The sequence below is a fragment of the Oncorhynchus kisutch genome, linkage group LG29, assembly GCF_002021735.2.
Source record: "Oncorhynchus kisutch isolate 150728-3 linkage group LG29, Okis_V2, whole genome shotgun sequence".
Classification (NCBI taxonomy): domain Eukaryota; kingdom Metazoa; phylum Chordata; class Actinopteri; order Salmoniformes; family Salmonidae; genus Oncorhynchus; species Oncorhynchus kisutch.
In genome coordinates this window covers 40,059,374-40,079,079 of record NC_034202.2, presented here as the reverse complement: position 1 = coordinate 40,079,079, position 19,706 = coordinate 40,059,374, and the positions used below count along the sequence as shown (strand labels likewise).

Sequence of the window (19,706 nt, the reverse complement as noted above, 5' to 3'; positions counted from 1 at the left end):
CACATCTCCACAGGTAGGAGGAGGCTAGGGACAGGTAAGACACACCTCCACAGGTAGGAGGAGGCTAGGGACAGGTAAGACACACCTCCACAGCTAGGACAAGGCTAGGGACTGGTAAGACACATCAGCACATGTAGGAGGAGGCTAGGGACAGGTAAGACACATCAGCATAGGTAGGAGGAGGCTAGGGAGAGGGAAGACACAACAGCACAGCTAGGAGGAGGCTAGGGACAGGTAAGACACACCTCCACAGTTAGGAGGAGGCTAGGGACAGGTAAGACACACCTCCACAGTTAGGAGGAGGCTAGGGACAGGTAAGACACAACTCCACAGTTAGGAGGAGGCTAGGGACAGGTAAGACACAACTCCACAGTTAGGAGGAGGCTAGGGACAGGTAAGACACAACTCCACAGTTAGGAGGAGGCTAGGGACAGGTAATACACAACTCCACAGTTAGGAGGAGGCTAGGGACAGGTAAGACACAACTCCACAGTTAGGAGGAGGCTAGGGACAGGTAAGACACAACTCCACAGTTAGAAGGAGGCTAGGGACAGGTAAGACACAACTCCACAGTTAGGAGGAGGCTAGGGACAGGTAATACACAACTCCACAGTTAGGAGTAGGCTAGGGAAAGGTAAAACACACTTGTTTCACTTTATGTTTCACTTCATGTGACTTCAGGTGACCTGTCTGTGTTGCTCGGGGTTGGTGCTGCTGGAATGGGTCTCCTAGCGGTCCTAGCGCTAAGCTACAGGTCAGACACATAGATGAAACATCAGTCTTTATTTTTTAAAGTTGCTTTGTAACTTACCCCCTGGCTACATATAGTAAATATGGCTTTATCCCTGTTTATTTGGCTGTTTGAAAGTTTGACGTGGGCAATCGTATTTCAGGAGGTTGGGTTGATACAACTGCCTGTAAGGTTTTGTTATGTGTTGTTATGCATCCAGGAGAATGCAGCATGTCAAGTGGCCATGGAATTTAAATCCGGAGGACACACCAGAAGTCATAGTAACATACTGGGTGAGTTTCAACACAAAAAGGTTACTAGTTTTTCATTTTTCCCCCATTGTTCCCTGTAGGAGAAGCCTTTCCTGGGCTGTGAAGAACCTTTTTATAGCGGTTTCTTTGAATAACTATTTGTATCACCATTTGTTGAATTCAGGACGGTTCTACCAGGAACAAGAGGGTTCTTCATTACAAATCAAATCAAATCAAATGTATTTATATAGCCCTTCGTACATCAGCTGATATCTCAAAGTGCTGTACAGAAACCCAGCCTAAAACCCCCAAACAGCAAGCAATGCAGGTGTAGAAGCACCACGGTGGCTAGGAAAAACTCCATAGAAAGGCCAAAACCTAGGAAGAAACCTAGAGAGGAACCAGGCTATGTGGGGTGGCCAGTCCTCTTCTGGCTGTGCCGGGTGGAGATTTTGAACCTAGAGAGGAACCAGGCTATGTGGGGTGGCCAGTCCTCTTCTGGCTGTGCCGGGTGGAGATTATGAACCTAGAGAGGAACCAGGCTATGTGGGGTGGCCAATCCTCTTCTAGCTGTGCCGGGTGGAGATTATAACAGAACATGGCCAAGATGTTCAAATGTTCATAAATGACCAGCAGGGTCAAATAATACATTGTTAAACATTTCCTGCCAACTGGTTACAGTGAACATTCAGTTAATATACAAAGTTAATGCATTTTATTGTTATAGTATTAAAGCTGGAAAGAACAGTATGCTGCTGTATACACACGTGGGTTTGTGGTTCCATCCCTGTAGGGCGGAGCCCTTCTGGGGTCTACGCAGAACCCTGTCATGAAAAACCGTCTGGTTCCAGGTAGAACCAATTACAGGTTCTACAGTTATAGGATACTTCAGATGTGCTTATGGCACACACTGTAAAAATTGATCTGTAATTTGTTACCAACTAGAGTTGCAGTAAATATTCAGTAACAATTTATATGGTATTTTTTTTAAAGGACTGTATTTGTATAGTTGAATTACGGTGTTGTTGTTGTAACATTATGCTGCTGATTTCTCATTGTTTAAAAAAGATTTTATGTATTTTTGCTGCAACTCAGTAGCCAGGAATATATTGTAATTTTGCAGGATTTTTTAAACCTTTATTTAACTAGGCAAGTCAGTTAAGAAAAAAATGCTTATTTACAATGACAGCCTAGGAACAGTGGGTTAACTGCTTTGTTCAAGGGCAGAATGACTGATTTTTACCTTGTCAGCTCAGAGATTTCAAATAAATCAAATCAAATTTATTTGTCACATACACATGGTTAGCAGATGTTAATGCGAGTGTAGCGAAATGCTTCTAGTTCCGACAATGCAGTAATAACGAACAAGTAATCTAACTAACAATTCCAAAAAAAACTACTGTCTTATACACAATGTAAGGGGATAAAGAATATGTACATAAGGATATATGAATGAGTGATGGTACAGAGCAGCATAGGCAAGATACAGTAGATGATATCGAGTACAGTATATACATATGAGATGAGTATGTAAACCAAGTGGCATAGTTAAAGTGGCTAGTGATACATGTATTACATAAGGATGCAGTCGATGATATAGAGTACAGTATCTACGTATGCATATGAGATGAATAATGTAGGGTAAGTAACATTATATAAGGTAGCATTGTTTAAAGTGGCTAGTGATATATTTACATCATTTCCCATCAATTCCCATGATTAAAGTGGCTGGAGTAGAGTCAGTGGCATTGACAGTGTGTTGGCAGTAGCCACTCAATGTTAGTGGTGGCTGTTTAACAGTCTGATGACCTTGAGATAGAAGCTGTTTTTCAGTCTCTCGGTCCCAGCTTTGATGCACCTGTACTGACCTCGCCTTCTGGATGACAGCGGGGTGAACAGGCAGTGGCTCGGGTGGTTGATGTCCTTGATGATCTTTATGGCCTTCCTGTAGCATCGGGTGGTGTAGGTGTCCTGGAGGGCAGGTAGTTTGCCCCCGGTGATGCGTTGTGCAGACCTCACTACCCTCTGGAGAGCCTTACGGTTGAGGGCGGTGCAGTTGCCATACCAGGCGGTGATACAGCCCGCCAGGATGCTCTCGATTGTGCATCTGTAGAAGTTTGTGAGTGCTTTTGGTGACAAGCCGAAATGAGGTTGAAGAGGCGCTGCTGCGCCTTCCTCACGATGCTGTCTGTGTGAGTGGACCAATTCAGTTTGTCTGTGATGTGTATGCCAAGGAACTTAAAACTTGCTACCCTCTCCACTACTGTTCCATCGATGTGGATGGGGGGGTGTTCCCTCTGCTGTTTCCTGAAGTCCACAATCATCAGCCTTGGTTTTGTTGACGTTGAGTGTGAGGTTATTTTCCTGACACCACACTCCGAGGGCCCTCACCTCCTCCCTGTAGGCCGTCTCGTCGTTGTTGGTAATCAAGCCTACCACTGTTGTGTCGTCCGCAAACTTGATGATTGAGTTGGAGGCGTGCGTGGCCACGCAGTCGTGGGTGAACAGGGAGTACAGGAGAGGGCTCAGAACGCACCCTTGTGGGGCCCCAGTGTTGAGGATCAGCGGGGAGGAGATGTTGTTGCCTACCCTCACCACCTGGGGGCGGCCCGTCAGGAAGTCCAGTACCCAGTTGCACAGGGCGGGGTCGAGACCCAGGGTCTCGAGCTTGATGACGAGCTTGGAGGGTACTATGGTGTTGAATGCCGAGCTGTAGTCGATGAACAGCATTCTCACATAGGTATTCCTCTTGTCCAGATGGGTTAGGGCAGTGTGCAGTGTGGTTGAGATTGCATCGTCTGTGGACCTATTTGGGCGGTAAGCAAATTGGAGTGGGTCAAGGGTGTCAGGTAGGGTGGAGGTGATATGGTCCTTGACTAGTCTCTCAAAGCACTTCATGATGACGGATGTGAGTGCTACGGGGCGGTAGTCGTTTAGCTCAGTTACCTTAGCTTTCTTGGGAACAGGAACAATGGTGGCCCTCTTGAAGCATGTGGGAACAGCAGACTGGTATATGGATTGGTTGAATATGTCCGTAAACACACCGGCCAGCTGGTCTGCGCATGCTCTGAGGGCGCGGCTGGGGATGCCGTCTGGTCCTGCAGCCTTGCGAGGGTTAACACGTTTAAATGTCTTACTCACTTCGGCTGCAGTGAAGGAGAGACCGCATGTTTTCGTTGCAGGCCGTGTCAGTGGCACTGTATTGTCCTCAAAGCGGGCAAAAAAGTTGTTTAGTCTGCCTGGGAGCAAGACATCCTGGTCCGTGACAGGGCTGGGTTTCTTCCTGTAGTCCGTGATTGACTGTAGACCCTGCCACATGCCTCTTGTGTCTGAGCCGTTGAATTGAGATTCTACTTTGTCTCTGTACTGGCGCTTAGCTTGTTTGATAGCCTTGCGGAGGGAATAGCTGCACTGTTTGTATTCAGTCATGTTACCAGACACCTTGCCCTGATTAAAAGCAGTGGTTCGCGCCTTCAGTTCCACACGAATGCTGCCATCAATCCACGGTTTCTGGTTGGGGAATGTTTTAATCGTTGCTATGGGAACGACATCTTCAACGCACGTTCTAATGAACTCGCACACCGAATCAGCGTATTCGTCAATGTTGTTGGCTGACGCAATACGAAACATCTCCCAGTCCATGTGATGGAAGCAGTCTTGGAGTGTGGAGTCAGCTTGGTCGGACCAACGTTGGACAGACCTCAGCGTGGGAGCTTCTTGTTTTAGTTTCTGTCTGTAGGCAGGGATCAACAAAATGGAGTCGTGGTCAGCTTTTCCGAAAGAGGGGCGGGGCAGGGCCTTATATGCGTCGCGGAAGTTAGAGTAACAATGATCCAGGGTCTTTCCACCCCTGGTTGCGCAATCGATATGCTGATAAAATTTAGGGAGTCTTGTTTTCAGATTAGCCTTGTTAAAATCCCCAGCTACAATGAATGCAGCCTCCGGATAAATCGTTTCCAGTTTGCAGAGAGTTAAATAAAGTTCGTTCAGAGCCATCGATGTGTCTGCTTGGGGGGGGATATATACGGCTGTGATTATAATCGAAGAGAATTCTCTTGGTAGATAATGCGGTCTACATTTGATTGTGAGGAATTCTAAATCAGGTGAACAGAAGGATTTGAGTTCCTGTATGTTTCTTTCATCACACCATGTCACGTTGGCCATAATGCATACGCCCCCGCCCCTCTTCTTACCAGAAAGATGTTCGTTTCTGTCCGCGCGATGCGTGGAGAAACCCGCTGGCTGCACCGCTTCGGATTGCGTCTCTCCAGTGAGCCACGTTTCCGTGAAGCAGAGAACGTTACAGTCTCTGATGTCCCTCTGGAATGCTACCCTTGCTCGGATTTCATCAACCTTGTTGTCAAGAGACTGGACATTGGCAAGAAGAATGCTAGGGAGTGGTGCACAATGTGCCCGTCTCCGGAGTCTGACCAGAAGACCGCTTCGTTTCCCTCTTTTTCTGAGTCGTTTTTTTGGGTCGCTGCATGGGAACCATCCCGTGGCACTGGTTGTAAGGCAGAACACAGGATCCGCATCGCGAAAAACATATTCTTGGTCGTACTGGTGGTGAGTTGACGCTGATCTTATATTCAGTAGTTCTTCTCGGCTGTATGTGATGAAACCTAAGATGACCTGGGGTACTAGTGTAAGAAATAACACGTAAAAAAACAAAAAACTGCATAGTTTCCTAGGAACGCGAAGCGAGGCGGCCATCTCTGTCGGCGCCGGAATGTTTGATCTAGCAACCTTGCAGTTACTAGTCCAATGCTCTAACCACTAGGCTACTTGTATAACCTTGTAAAATGATGTATTCTGAGCACAATTGGGACTAAATCTCTATTGGGATTTGAACTTGGTTAACAGTGACCCGAATTCCCTGCTGCACCATCAGGTCTGTGGCATTGAGAAAGATTGGCCACAGATTTAATGGCAAGAATACATTTCTGCAATTTGCTAAAAGTTGTCCAAAATCCAATCAATAATTGTGCGAAGATCTGACAAACTAAAGTAAAAGGGGCAGTGCTCAGGGAGCCTTGGCATCAAGTATGGATATACGCTATGGAGATTTGGATTTGAAACGTTTTGGTCAGGATTGCGTTAATGTTTCTGCAATGACATCAGATACATATTTATATCAAGAGCATGTATTTACACTCACAAGAATATGGGTACAGCTAGGGTATAGTGTACATGTATCCTAAAAGGTACTGACTACAAAGAATGCTTACTATCTGTCAAATAATGTTATATGTTATCTTATATTCAGAAAAGTTAATTAAAGGTACAGTAAGTTACTGGCAGTTAATTTAATACATTTTACAATAATTTACTGACATCTGGTTGCCAGTAAGTTGCTGGCAGTTAGTTGCCAGTGTAGTATTAGCAGTTACTGGCCATAACTCACTGAAAGACGGTTGCCAGTTAAGTAATGCAAAATTCACATCAACTTCCAGAAAATTAACTTCCATTAATTTTCTATGAAATGCACAATGCGGCTCTTTATTGTAACATGGTCTTAGAAAGATTGCAAAACTAACAGTGTCAAAAGAGGTGCTCTACCTGAACAACATAACCATCCAACCACTTAAACTGGTACAACACTTCCACTGACGGTGGGCACCATTATGCATCTTACTAGATCACTCCACCAAAGATCCTAATGAGCCCAACTGGTACATTGACCCCACCTACATTTCAAAGTGCAGTGATGATTGTACCTTATATTCAAAATATTGGGTAGAAAAATGTTACATTTTACTAGATTATCTACAGAGTACCTTTGTGTACCTCTGAATGTACAGTACCATATGTGTACAGTACCTTTGAGTTTTTTGTACCCCAGGGAACAACACTAACTGTAGCCATATTTTTGGAGAGTGTGTGGATATACAATGCCTTCAGAAAGTATTCACACCTCTTGACTTTTTTCACTTTTTTTTTGTGTTACAAAGTGGGATTAAAATCGATGTATTTGTCTTTTTTTGTGTCAACGATCTATACCAAATTTGCCCCAAACACAATCCTTTGTATTCAGGACCAAAAGTTATTTGCTTTGCCACATTTTTTGCAGTATTACTTTAGTACCTTGTGGCAAATAGGATGCATGTTTTGGAATATTTTTTATTCAGTACAAGCTTCTCTATTTTTTACTCTCTCAATTAGGTTAGTATTGTGTAGTAACTACAAGTCTTAGAGATTTACCCCCCCCCCCCAAAAAACGAACAGCTGTAATCGCTGCCAAAGGTGCATCTCCATTATTGACTCGGGGGTGTGAATACTGTAAATGAGATTGTTATGTATTTAATGTAATACATTTGCTAAAAAAAAAAAAAATGCGCTTTGTCATTATGGGGTATTGTGTGTAGATTATTATTTATTTAACCTTTATTTAACTAGGCAAGTCAGTTAAGAGCAAATTCTTATTTATAATGACGGTGAGAAAAGAGATTTGAATACTTTGTTGAGAAAATAGATTTGAGACTTACCTTTACATCAAGTGCCAACTTTTAGCAAAGTGCAGAAATGTATTATTGTCATTAAATCTGGTCTTTGTCACAATGTTTCTGGTGTAACAAGAACATATCAGTTTCCATTGGTTACACTTCTCAACTTTTTCTCAGCGCACACACAAACACACAGCCCTTCCCTATCTGTCTTTGTGTACCAGAACAATTGTGTGGCCAACGAGGCAACAACAGAAGAAACCACAGCAGAACATGGAGGGAAGGTGGAACCAATCACTGTAGAACCCTAGAGGAACAGAAATACAGAACACAGGATGGGCTGGAGATGTCTATTTTCAATTGTCTTTTTGTTTTAAACCAGGGTTATCTTCATGTCATAAATAATACGTCATGTCATAATCTTCATAAAAATGTCACATGACTTAGGCACTAGCTATGTCACTCCCTGCTACCAACACACAACCCCTAGCACAATGTCCTAGTGGACCAAACTGATTAGAACCTAGTAGTCAATTGAATTTTCAAAGCCAAGTGGTTTGATTTTATTTCTGTGAATGTGAAAAATTGAAAAAAAAAATGCTGCTCAGCTCAGGATGGGTTTGTCCAACTACAGGACAAACAAAATAATTACATTGGCTTTCTCATTGAGAAATGAACACCTAAACAAACATGTAGCGGGCAAGTAAAAAATAAGCAAGGGGCCTGCAGATAGGACCCCAACACCCATGGTGGTGATGAGTACATCCTCGAATTGAAGGCCCAATCCTACATTTCCATGCATGGCATTTAATTCAAAACTTCACACATATTCCTTAAACACACTGCAACACTGCATAATAAGATACACTGTACATATAAGCTATATTTAGTTATAAAATGTTAACATCATTGGATTGTTTAGATAATTATTATTATTATTATTATTAATAAAGAACAAAAATGGCATCTATAAAATATGTAAACTTTTTGTGAATTACAGGTTTGTTTAAATACTAATATAAACATATTATTATTATTATCATTATTATTAGTAATATTATGTATTATTTTGTATTATTATCATTACTATTGTTATTATTATCATTATTATTATTATTATTAAGATCTGTCTGGCCTACCTTATATCCATCTCTGGCAACTGATTCTAATTTGTATCTATTAAATATATTCCTATTGAATGCTCTCTAAGAAATGTACCATTGCTCATCAGATCTTAATTTGTAAAATAAAAAAATATCTGCAACCTGTTGTTTCTATCCCTTAATTTGTGTTGGACTCCCCTAGAACCCTCAAATTAATCTCTGAACCTGCTGTTTAATTTGTGTTGGACTCCCCTAGAACCCTCAAAATCATCTCTAGACCTGCTATGTTTTCATTCTCCCGCTCTAATCAGGAATTTATCTAAACCTGGGCCACCAGGTGGGAGTTAATGATCAGGTATAACAGAAAATCATCCGGCTCCAGACCTCGTACGGTAGGATTTGAATATCCCATGCCCTAGCACAGGGGTAGGCAACCAACCCCGTTCCTGGAGAGCCGTAGGTACTGTACTACAGCATTTTGTCCCAACTAGGCACCTCGTCTAACCAACTGAGATAATGAATCAGTCCAGTGAGCCTAAATTCAATACACCTGGTGTTCTTCCAGGTCAGCTAAAGGAACAACACGAAGTGCCTGCAGCCCTCTAGGGTTGCCTAGCCCTGCCTCTAGCCCTGCCTCTAGGGTTGCCTAGCCCTGCCTCTAGCCCTGCCTCTAGGGTTGCCTAGCCCTGCCTCTAGCCCTGCCTCTAGGGTTGCCTAGCCCTGCCTCTAGCCCTGCCTCTAGGGTTGCCTAGCCCTGCCTCTAGCCCTGCCTCTAGGGTTGCCTAGCCCTGCCTCTAGCCCTGCCTCTAGGGTTGCCTAGCCCTGCCTCTAGCCCTGCCTCTAGCCCTGCCTCTAGGGTTAGCTAGCCCTGCCTCTAGGGTTGCCTAGCCCTGCCTCTAGGGTTGCCTAGCCCTGCCTCTAGGGTTGCCTAGCCCTGCCTCTAGGGTTGCCTAGCCCTGCCTCTAGCCCTGCCTCTAGGGTTAGCTAGCCCTGCCTCTAGGGTTGCCTAGCCCTGCCTCTAGCCCTGCCTCTAGGGTTGCCTAGCCCTGCCTCTAGCCCTGCCTCTAGGGTTGCCTAGCCCTGCCTCTAGCCCTGCCTCTAGGGTTAGCTAGCCCTGCCTCTAGGGTTAGCTAGCCCTGCCTCTAGGGTTGCCTAGCCCTGCCTCTAGCCCTGCCTCTAGGGTTGCCTAGCCCTGCCTCTAGGGTTGCCTAGCCCTGCCTCTAGGGTTGCCTAGCCCTGCCTCTAGCCCTGCCTCTAGGGTTGCCTAGCCCTGCCTCTAGGGTTGCCTAGCCCTGCCTCTAGCCCTGCCTCTAGGGTTGCCTAGCCCTGCCTCTAGGGTTGCCTAGCCCTGCCTCTAGGGTTGCCTAGCCCTGCCTCTAGCCCTGCCTCTAGGGTTGCCTAGCCCTGCCTCTAGGGTTGCCTAGCCCTGTCTCTAGGGTTGCCTAGCCCTGCCTCTAGGGTTAGCTAGCCCTGCCTCTAGGGTTGCCTAGCCCTGCCTCTAGGGTTGCCTAGCCCTGCCTCTAGGGTTGCCTAGCCCTGCCTCTAGGGTTGCCTAGCCCTGCCTCTAGGGTTGCCTAGCCCTGCCTCTAGCCCTGCCTCTAGGGTTGCCTAGCCCTGCCTCTAGGGTTGCCTAGCCCTGCCTCTAGCCCTGCCTCTAGGGTTGCCTAGCCCTGCCTCTAGGGTTGCCTAGCCCTGCCTCTAGGGTTGCCTAGCCCTGCCTCTAGGGTTGCCTAGCCCTGCCTCTAGGGTTGCCTAGCCCTGCCTCTAGCCCTGCCTCTAGGGTTGCCTAGCCCTGCCTCTAGGGTTGCCTAGCCCTGCCTCTAGGGTTGCCTAGCTCTGCCTCTAGGGTTGCCTAGCCCTGCCTCTAGGGTTGCCTAGCCCTGCCTCTAGGGTTGCCTAGCCCTGCCTCTAGGGTTGCCTAGCCCTGCCTCTAGGGTTGCCTAGCCTGCCTCTAGGGTTGCCTAGCCCTGCCTCTAGGGTTGCCTAGTCTGCCTCTAGGGTTGCCTAGCCCTGCCTCTAGGGTTGCCTAGCCCTGCCTCTAGGGTTGCCTAGCCCTGCCTTTAGGGTTGCCTAGCCCTGCCTCTAGGGTTGCCTAGCCCTGCCTCTAGGGTTGCCTAGCCCTGCCTCTAGGGTTGCCTAGCCCTGCCTCTAGGGTTGCCTAGCCTGCCTCTAGGGTTGCCTAGCCCTGCCTCTAGGGTTGCCTAGCCTGCCTCTAGGGTTGCCTAGCCCTGTCTCTAGGGTTGCCTAGCCCTGCCTCTAGGGTTGCCTAGCCCTGCCTCTAGGGTTGCCTAGTCTGCCTCTAGGGTTGCCTAGCCCTGCCTCTAGGGTTGCCTAGCCCTGCCTCTAGGGTTGCCTAGCCCTGCCTCTAGGGTTGCCTAGCCCTGCCTCTAGGGTTGCCTAGCCCTGCCTCTAGGGTTGCCTAGCCCTGCCTCTAGGGTTGCCTAGCCCTGCCTCTAGGGTTGCCTAGCCCTGCCTCTAGGGTTGCCTAGCCCTGCCTCTAGGGTTGCCTAGCCCTGCCTCTAGGGTTGCCTAGCCCTGCCTCTAGGGTTGCCTAGCCTGCCTCTAGGGTTGCCTAGCCCTGCCTCTAGGGTTGCCTAGCCTGCCTCTAGGGTTGCCTAGCCCTGCCTCTAGGGTTGCCTAGCCCTGCCTCTAGGGTTGCCTAGCCCTGCCTCTAGGGTTGCCTAGCCCTGCCTCTAGCCTCTCTGTGCTCCCCTTTTCTCCTGTAACAACTATATTATTGCCACAGTAGTCTATAAAATAACACCTATACTGTAGAAAAGCGTTTATTCCCCTAACATTCCTCTCGGGGAGAAGTCTATCTTGTGTACGAAATTGTTTGGTCTATTTTTCTACTTGTATGTTTAATACCTAAACATGGCAAATAAAAATATATATTTAATCAGAATATAAATGAGTAATTACCACCACCTACTGGCCATTATCTTTGTCTGTCTGTCTGTCTTTCTTTCTTTCGTATCTATTGAATTTCACCAGAGAGGTTGGCGGAGACTAATTATACATCTACCAAAATCAGTTTACTTTCAACGTGATCAAAGCAACAACTCTGGTTTCTATGGTTACCACCCCAGATAGACTGACAGTACAAACATATATTGAACTAAAATATAAACGCAACATGCAACAATTTCAAACATCTTATTGCTTTACAGTTTATAGAGAAAAGAAATCTGTCATTTGAAAAGAAATCTATGGATTTCACATGACTGGGCAGGGGTGCTGCCATGGGTGGATCAGAAAGAGCCCCCCCACAGGTATCTGTGACCGGGGCAGCGGCATTGAGGCTATCTCCATTTTAAAGTAGTCCATTTTATTATTATTTGGGGTTTGAAAATAGTGTTAAGCTAATTTTGGGGATCGCTCCCAACTCATGGGAATCCCCACCCAGTTGACTACTTTAAAATGATGGAAGCTCACAATTACAGTGTCCATGCTAAAATGGATTATATCCAATTTGAGTCCTCTAACTATCTCGTTGGCTATGTGCAATACATTTCATTTGAATAGTTTGTAACGTGTGCCCTCCTGAATAGGCCGCATGCACACCTACTGAATCAGGTTGCCAAATTACAGTCAATCAGAATGGTGGTGGGTGTGGCCCAGTGTGATGAAGTTTAAAGGGACAGTTCACCCTAATGACAAATATACTTCATCTTATGGACAGAAACAGCATACCAACAACAGTGAGTGTGGACAGATAGATCCCTATTGGAAAATAATAGAATGTCAAAATATAGCAACACATACCCCCCCTTTATTCAAGTACACAGTAAAACACTATGACACATCAGATTAGTCTTTATTCAAGTACACAGTAAAACACTATGACACATCAGATTAGTCTTCATTCAAATAGACAGTAAAACACTATGACACATCAGATTGGTCTTAATTCAAGAATATTGATTTTGTATCATTATAACATTATTCTGTTCAATATTTATGAACTTAATTTAACTTCTTATGGGCAGGTGGGACGGTAGCATCCCACCTGGCCAACGTCCGGTGAAATTGCAGAGCACGAAATTCAAACTACAGAATTATAAATATTTAACTTTCATAAAATCACAAGTGTAATACATCAAAATAAAGATCAACTTCTTGTTAATCCAGCCGCTGTGTCAGATTTCAAAAAGGCTTTACGGTGAAAGCACACCATGCGATTATCTGAGGACAGTACCCCGCTTCACAAAAGCATGAAAAACATATTTCAACCAGGCAGGTGCGCCACGAATGTCAGAAATAGCGATATAAAAAATGCCTTACCTTTGATGACCTTCTTCTGTTGGCACTCCAAAAGGTCCCAGTTACATCACAAATGGTCCTTTTGTTCGATAATGTCCTTCTTTATATCCATAAAAACTCAGTTTAGCTGGCGCGCTTCAGTCAATAATCCACCCAGTTTCCCTCCATCAAAATGCATACAAAATGAATCCCAAACGTTACTAATAAACTTTTCCAAACAAGTCAAACAACATTTATAATCAAACCGTAGGTACCCTAATACGTAAATAAACTAGCAAATTTGAGACGGAGAATCGTTATTGTCTTTACCGGAGAAAAATACCAAAGAACGCGCTCTCTTCCACGCGCTTGGAAACACTACAACCAAAATGGGAGCCACCTAGAAAAACCACCATTTCTGGGTCATTTTTCCAAAAACGAGCATGAAACTCTTTCTAAAGACTGTTGACATCTATTGGAAGCCCTAGGAACTGCAATCTGGGAGGACTTGGCCTTATAATAAAAGTGATAGCCATTGAAAATAGTGGAAGGCTGAATTTTTTGGGGGGGGATGGTTTGTCCTCGGGGTTTCGCCTGCCATATCAGTTCTGTTATACTCACAGACATTATTTTTAACAGTTCTAGAAACTTTAGAGTGTTTAATATCCAATATCTACCAATTATATGCATATCCTAGCCTCTGGGCCTGAGTAGCAGGCAGTTTACTTTGGGCACGCTTTTCATCCGGACGTGAAAATACTGCCCCCTACCCAAGAGAGGTTAACCTCAAGCTTCCTATATTCTATATTCTCAAATCATAATTTAAATTGCCTGGCACATTTAGAGAAATCTTAATGTGCACGGGTCCATGTTAAATAAATAAAAGAAAACAAATTCACTGTGTAACACTTTAATTTAAACAACCTGGTCTCATAGTCTAGACATAACATAGTAAATGTAAATCTAGGACACTCCAATTAGTATGATATGTGTCGTGGAAAATTACAAGATTATAAAATAAGGCTTGTATTACATTATAATAGTTGTTACATTTGACAGAATAGAGTATTGTGTGTGTGTGTGTTCCCCTGAGGATGGGCCTCTATGAGAGAGCACTGACGATGCCTTTGGGTAATAAAGCCTACAGAGCATTCCAGATAACATGAGCTAATGGTTCTGTGCTATGCCGTACCAGGGAGAGATGGTTCCCCTTTGGAGTCAGGTGGCCAGACACGGGTCTTTACAATGAGAACTGTTGACACCTCAGTAACTGTCTGCTATGTTCTATAGATATCTTTCATACAAATCGTAACCTTTTGTGAACTGTTCCTAAGATCTGTGGTTCGTCAGTGTAAGTTGAGAGGGGTGTATCTTGGATATAAAAGATCTTTGTACTTTTCTGTTGGTACTTTTCAATGGTTCGTTAGAGATAGCGCATCATTGAAAGTCAAAAAAGGCAAAGCTATTATTAAAAATATGTACTTTAAGTATAACTCTGACTGGTGTGTGAAGTTTGTAATTCTCTCCTCATTTGGTAAAGCAGAAATATGCCACCACATTTGGCGATGGGGACGGGACGTGAATCTTCACTCGGTGACCGCTCCTGAAGATCTGGGCAAATCGTACACGAGGGATCCCTCAAACTTGGGATCTCAGGGAAACCATCTCAGGGAAACCACACTTCGGGAACGAAGCAGATGAACACACCTTTGATCTGAGAGGCAGCGAGCCGAGTGGATACCACATCTCGAATTTAGTTTTTTTGAAGAAAGAGGTGAACAAACCACACTTGAAGTCGAGTTTTAAAATAAGCCTCTGTTAGGTATGCTCTGAGTGTGTATTCCTTGTGAGGAGGAAACCTTGGAGGCGTAAGCAGGGCCGAGTCAGAGGAGAGTAATCTGAGAGTTTGCCGGCTCAAAGATACTCTGCTATTTGTCGGTTGCGGGCGACCTAGAACCGTCCTGACACTGAATTGATCACAGTGGGGATTGGTGCTGTGTGTGGGGGTGAGGGGCCAGGGTGACTGTGCGTTCTGTATGAAACACGGTACTTGGTAAAGCCCTATTGGAAGAAGGACCTCATTCTGAAAGTGTCTGTGTGACTGTCTAAGTGACCCTGTGTGAGCGCGGTAGGTTGACTCTGTGTGGGTAACCTTTTAATTATGTCCTGATTTTCTGTGTGGACATCTGACCAGTTCTGTGTGAACATCTGACCAATCCTGTGTGAACATCTGACCAATCCTATGTGGGTGATCCTTAAAGTTCTGTGTGAACATCTGACCAATCCTGTGTGGGTGATCCTTAAAGTTCTGTGTGAACATCTGACCAATCCTATGTGGGTGATCCTTAAAGTTCTGTGTGAACATCTGACCAATCCTGTGTGGGTGATCCTTAAAGTTCTGTGTGAACATCTGACCAATCCTGTGTGGGTGATCCTTAAAGTTCTGTGTGAACATCTGACCAATCCTGTGTGGGTGATCCTTAAAGTTCTGTGTGAACATCTGACCAATCCTGTGTGGGTGATCCTTAAAGTTCTGTGTGAACATCTGACCAATCCTGTGTGGGTGATCCTTAAAGTTCTGTGTGAACATCTGACCAATCCTATGTGGGTGATCCTTAAAGTTCTGTGTGAACATCTGACCAATCCTGTGTGGGTGATCCTTAAAGTTCTGTGTGAACATCTGACCAATCCTGTGTGGGTGATCCTTAAAGTTCTGTGTGAACATCTGACCAATCCTGTGTGGGTGATCCTTAAAGTTCTGTGTGAACATCTGACCAATCCTGTGTGGGTGATCCTTAAAGTTCTGTGTGAACATCTGACCAATCCTGTGTGGGTGATCCTTAAAGTTCTGTGTGAACATCTGACCAATCCTGTGTGGGTGATCCTTAAAGTTCTGTGTGAACATCTGACCAATCCTGTGTGGGTGATCCTTAAAGTTCTGTGTGAACATCTGACCAATCCTATGTGGGTGATCCTTAAAGTTCTGTGTGAACATCTGACCAATCCTGTGTGGGTGATCCTTAAAGTTCTGTGTGAACATCTGACCAATCCTGTGTGGGTGATCCTTAAAGTTCTGTGTGAACATCTGACCAATCCTGTGTGGGTGATCCTTAAAGTTCTGTGTGAACATCTGACCAATCCTGTGTGGGTGATCCTTAAAGTTCTGTGTGAACATCTGACCAATCCTGTGTGGGTGATCCTTAAAGTTCTGTGTGAACATCTGACCAATCCTGTGTGGGTGATCCTTAAAGTTCTGTCTGAGTACCTAAGATTTTCTTACGTTGTATATGGATTCTGTGAATATATGAAAACATTATCAATTGTATGTGTGTATAATCGATTACTAGTGATAACGATAAAAGTAATGCTGAGAATATAATTAGATACTAGTTAAACCACCCATTCGTAGACGTACGTAGGTTTTGAGTTGGTTTCTTTAATGGATAATTTGATGAAGATGAGGTTTTAAGCACTATTAAACTGTCTACAAAGTCTGGGAAATTGTGCTCTAGAAACTGATTAGAGTGTGTCTACTTTCGGTCAAGAAACTGCCCTTAAAGTCAGAAACTGTTATATTTTTTATTCCCAGTATGAGTGGAGTTGGGGATTTATTGATGGTCAGATTCGTGTTTATTGTCGAAGGAATGAGCGTTACACCGAGGCCTGTACTCTGGAGCGGGATCAATTTGGAGGTGGAGGGTCCTTCATGGTCTGGGGCGGTGTGTCACAGCATCATCGGACTGAGCTTGTTGTTATTGCAGGCAATCTCAACGCTCTGCGTTACAGGGAATACATCATCTTCCCTCATGTGGTACCCTTCCTGCAGGCCCATCCTGACATGACCCTCCAGTGCCACCAGCCATACTGCTCGCTCTGTGCGTGATTTCCTGGGAACTTGGAACTTGCAGGTGCCTTATTGGAAGAGTGGGGTAACATCTCACAGCAAGAACTGGCAAATCTGATGCAATCCATGAGGAGGAGATGTACTGCAGTACTTAATGCAGCTGGTATCCTCACCAGATACTGACGGTTACTTTTGATTTGAACCCCCCCTCCTTTTTTTTCAGGGACACATTATTCTATTTCTGTTAGTCACATGTCTGTGGAACTTGTTCAGTTTATGTCTCAGTTGTTGAATCTTATGTTCATACAAATATTTATACGTGTTAAGTTTGCTGAAAATAAACGCAGTTGACAGCGAAAGGAGGATTCATTTTTTTTGCTGAGTTTATTTCCCAACATGCTCTATTGCAGTTAGATATTTTGAATTATTTGTTGCAATATCTGTGTTTTTGATTGATAAATAAATCAATAAATGTATCTTATGCTACTCAAAGATAAATAGCATACATTTTCCTAAACTAATTCAATCTATGAGTCGGATTTATCGCACCCATTACTGAAATGGTTGTTCCAGTAGATAGTATAATTTATTCATATTTCTATCTGCGGCAGTCACTCTGAATGCAGTCACTCTGAATGCAGTTATTCTGAATGCAGTCACTCTGAATGCAGTCATTCTGAATGCAGTCACTCTGAATGCAGTCACTCTGAATGCAGTCACTCTGAATGCAGTCATTCTGAATGCAGTCACTCTGAATGCAGTCATTCTGAATGCAGTCACTCTGAATGCAGTCACTCTGAATGCAGTCACTCTGAATGCAGTCATTCTGAATGCAGTCACTCTGAATGCAGTCACTCTGAATGCAGTCACTCTGAATGCAGTCACTCTGAATGCAGTCACTCTGAATGCAGTCATTCTGAATGCAGTCACTCTGAATGCAGTCACTCTGAATGCAGTCACTCTGAATGCAGTCTCTCTGAATGCAGTCACTCTGAATGCAGTCTCTCTGAATGCAGTCACTCTGAATGCAGTCACTTTGAATGCAGTCACTCTGACTGCAGATAGTGGGAATCCACTCGGTCTGGATTCCATTAGGAATTCAACATCTCTCTGCAAACCAGCATAACGTGACTTGATGCCGGTGTTGCTGTATCTTTGGCTGGTCACCAAGCACCGTTAACATTCGGAACACATCCCTAATATGGGACAGCTTAACTATGTAGAGTCCATGCCCAGACGCATTGACAAGCAACAAATCAATTCTAATGAACAAGGCTTTGAAGTTTTGTTTTCCTCTATCCTCTAACTCAAAAAAAAGAAAAAGAGACCAATGTTATACATAATAGCCCCTCCCCCCTCCGGTTTTGTGAGATGACCTCTTCCAAATATGGACGTCCATGAAACAGAGTTCAGACGACTGCTGTACAGCTTGCCGATGTCGTCGAGCTAAACAACCACCGTTGTCGTGTTCGTGAGTCTTGTTAGTTTGTAGCTCACATAGTTTGGGTTGGTTTCCACTAGTTACCCCAATCACAAAGTCATAATTGACTATATTGTAAAAATAGCGTTTTGGTCATTATTTAAGGTTAGGAATAAGGTTAGCAGTGTTTTTAAGGTAAGGGTTAAGGTGACGTTTGAAACGTCATTTAAGAAATAGTTTGGGGTTATGACGTTGTGTCTGTGGTAACTACTGAGGACAGTACGGGTTTTACAGACGATTTTGTGACGATTTTCTTGTCCGGATCCTCGCAATGTGTAGAAAAAGGCCACTTTCACAAGCCCAATGTAATGAAATAGGCGCAAACGTTATGTCGGCGGAAAGAGGAGATTGAGCTGCAGCCACTACAATAAACAGTACATCTCTAGCATTAACACACAGGGAGATATTCAATATTCAAAATGACGTCACCATGTGACGCACGGGTGCGTCAATCGACTCTAGGTGGGGTTTTTCATAAGCAAACTCTGCTTTTCTGTCGTTTAAAACAAATGAACAATCAACTCCAGCAGAGTACATGTATCTATCGATTGACTTCCGTTTGATCTAAAAGTCCGTGCTGCTTTGCACACTGCAAAGTGGGGAAATGATGTCCATGTAAGAAATCCGATCAGCGCTTTCATACGGCAACCTGACGCCAACCTTCGGTTTGGTACGGAATATTATCTTCTTTCATTTCTTGCCAAAAACCTAATTGAAAGGCTTCAGGGTTCAGGAAGACGGACACGGACGAACGCAACAGAGGATGTCAGGCAGAAACAGTCACTCAGCCACATTATTATGCTACATCCCAAATGGGCTCTGGACAAAAGTAGTGTACTACATAGGGAATAGGGTGCTATATGGGTACTTCATAGGGAATAGGGAGCCATATGGGTACTACATAGGGAATAGGGTGCCATATGGGTACTTCATAGGGAATAGGGTGCCTTATGGGTACTACATAGGGAATAGGGAGCCATATGGGTACTACATAGGGAATAGGGTGCCATATGGGTACTACATAGGGAATAGGGTGCCATATGGGTACTACATAGGGAATAGGGAGCCATATGGGTACTACATAGGGAATAGAGAGCCATATGGGTACTACATAGGGAATAGGGTGCCATATGGGTACTATATAGAGAATAGGGTGCTATATGGGTACTACATAGGGAATAGAGAGCCATATGGGTACTACATAGGGAATAGGGTGCTATATGGGTACTACATAGGGAATAGGGCGCCATATGGGTACTACATAGGGAATAGGGTGCCCTATGGGTACGACATAGGGAATAGGGTGCCATATGGGTACTACATAGGGAATAGGGAGCCATATGGGTACTACACAGGGAATAGGGCGCCCTATGGGTACTACATAGGGAATAGGGTGCCATATGGGTACTTCGTAGGGAATAGGGTGCCATAGGGGACACAGTCTGCCACACTTTGTCCCTAATGGCCCTTTTCCTCTCAGATATGACTGGTTGGTAAATGACTGGCGAACACATTGATTAACACAAATCCCGAGAGCCATTAGTGATGCAACACACTGGATTCCTCCTCCTCGGCTGCGTTCTCTGGCTAATGGAGAGTGAAAAACAAATGAG

The 19,706-nt window shown here is 44.5% G+C and overlaps 1 protein-coding gene across 3 annotated transcripts in view; it reads left to right on the top strand.

The window, feature by feature from the left end:
• Positions 1–8,688, top strand: part of LOC109882897 (uncharacterized) — a 34,855-nt gene extending 26,167 nt beyond the window's left edge. For all 3 annotated transcript variants that reach the window (XM_031809594.1, XM_031809593.1, XM_031809592.1), the window contains 3 exons: positions 682–754; positions 951–1,023; positions 7,649–8,688. In XM_031809594.1, coding sequence (XP_031665454.1) covers positions 682–754; positions 951–1,023; positions 7,649–7,735 — 233 coding nt within the window. In that variant the 3' untranslated portion in view covers positions 7,736–8,688. The remainder of the gene's footprint in view (positions 1–681; positions 755–950; positions 1,024–7,648) is intronic.
• Positions 8,689–19,706: the final 11,018 nt, after the last annotated feature.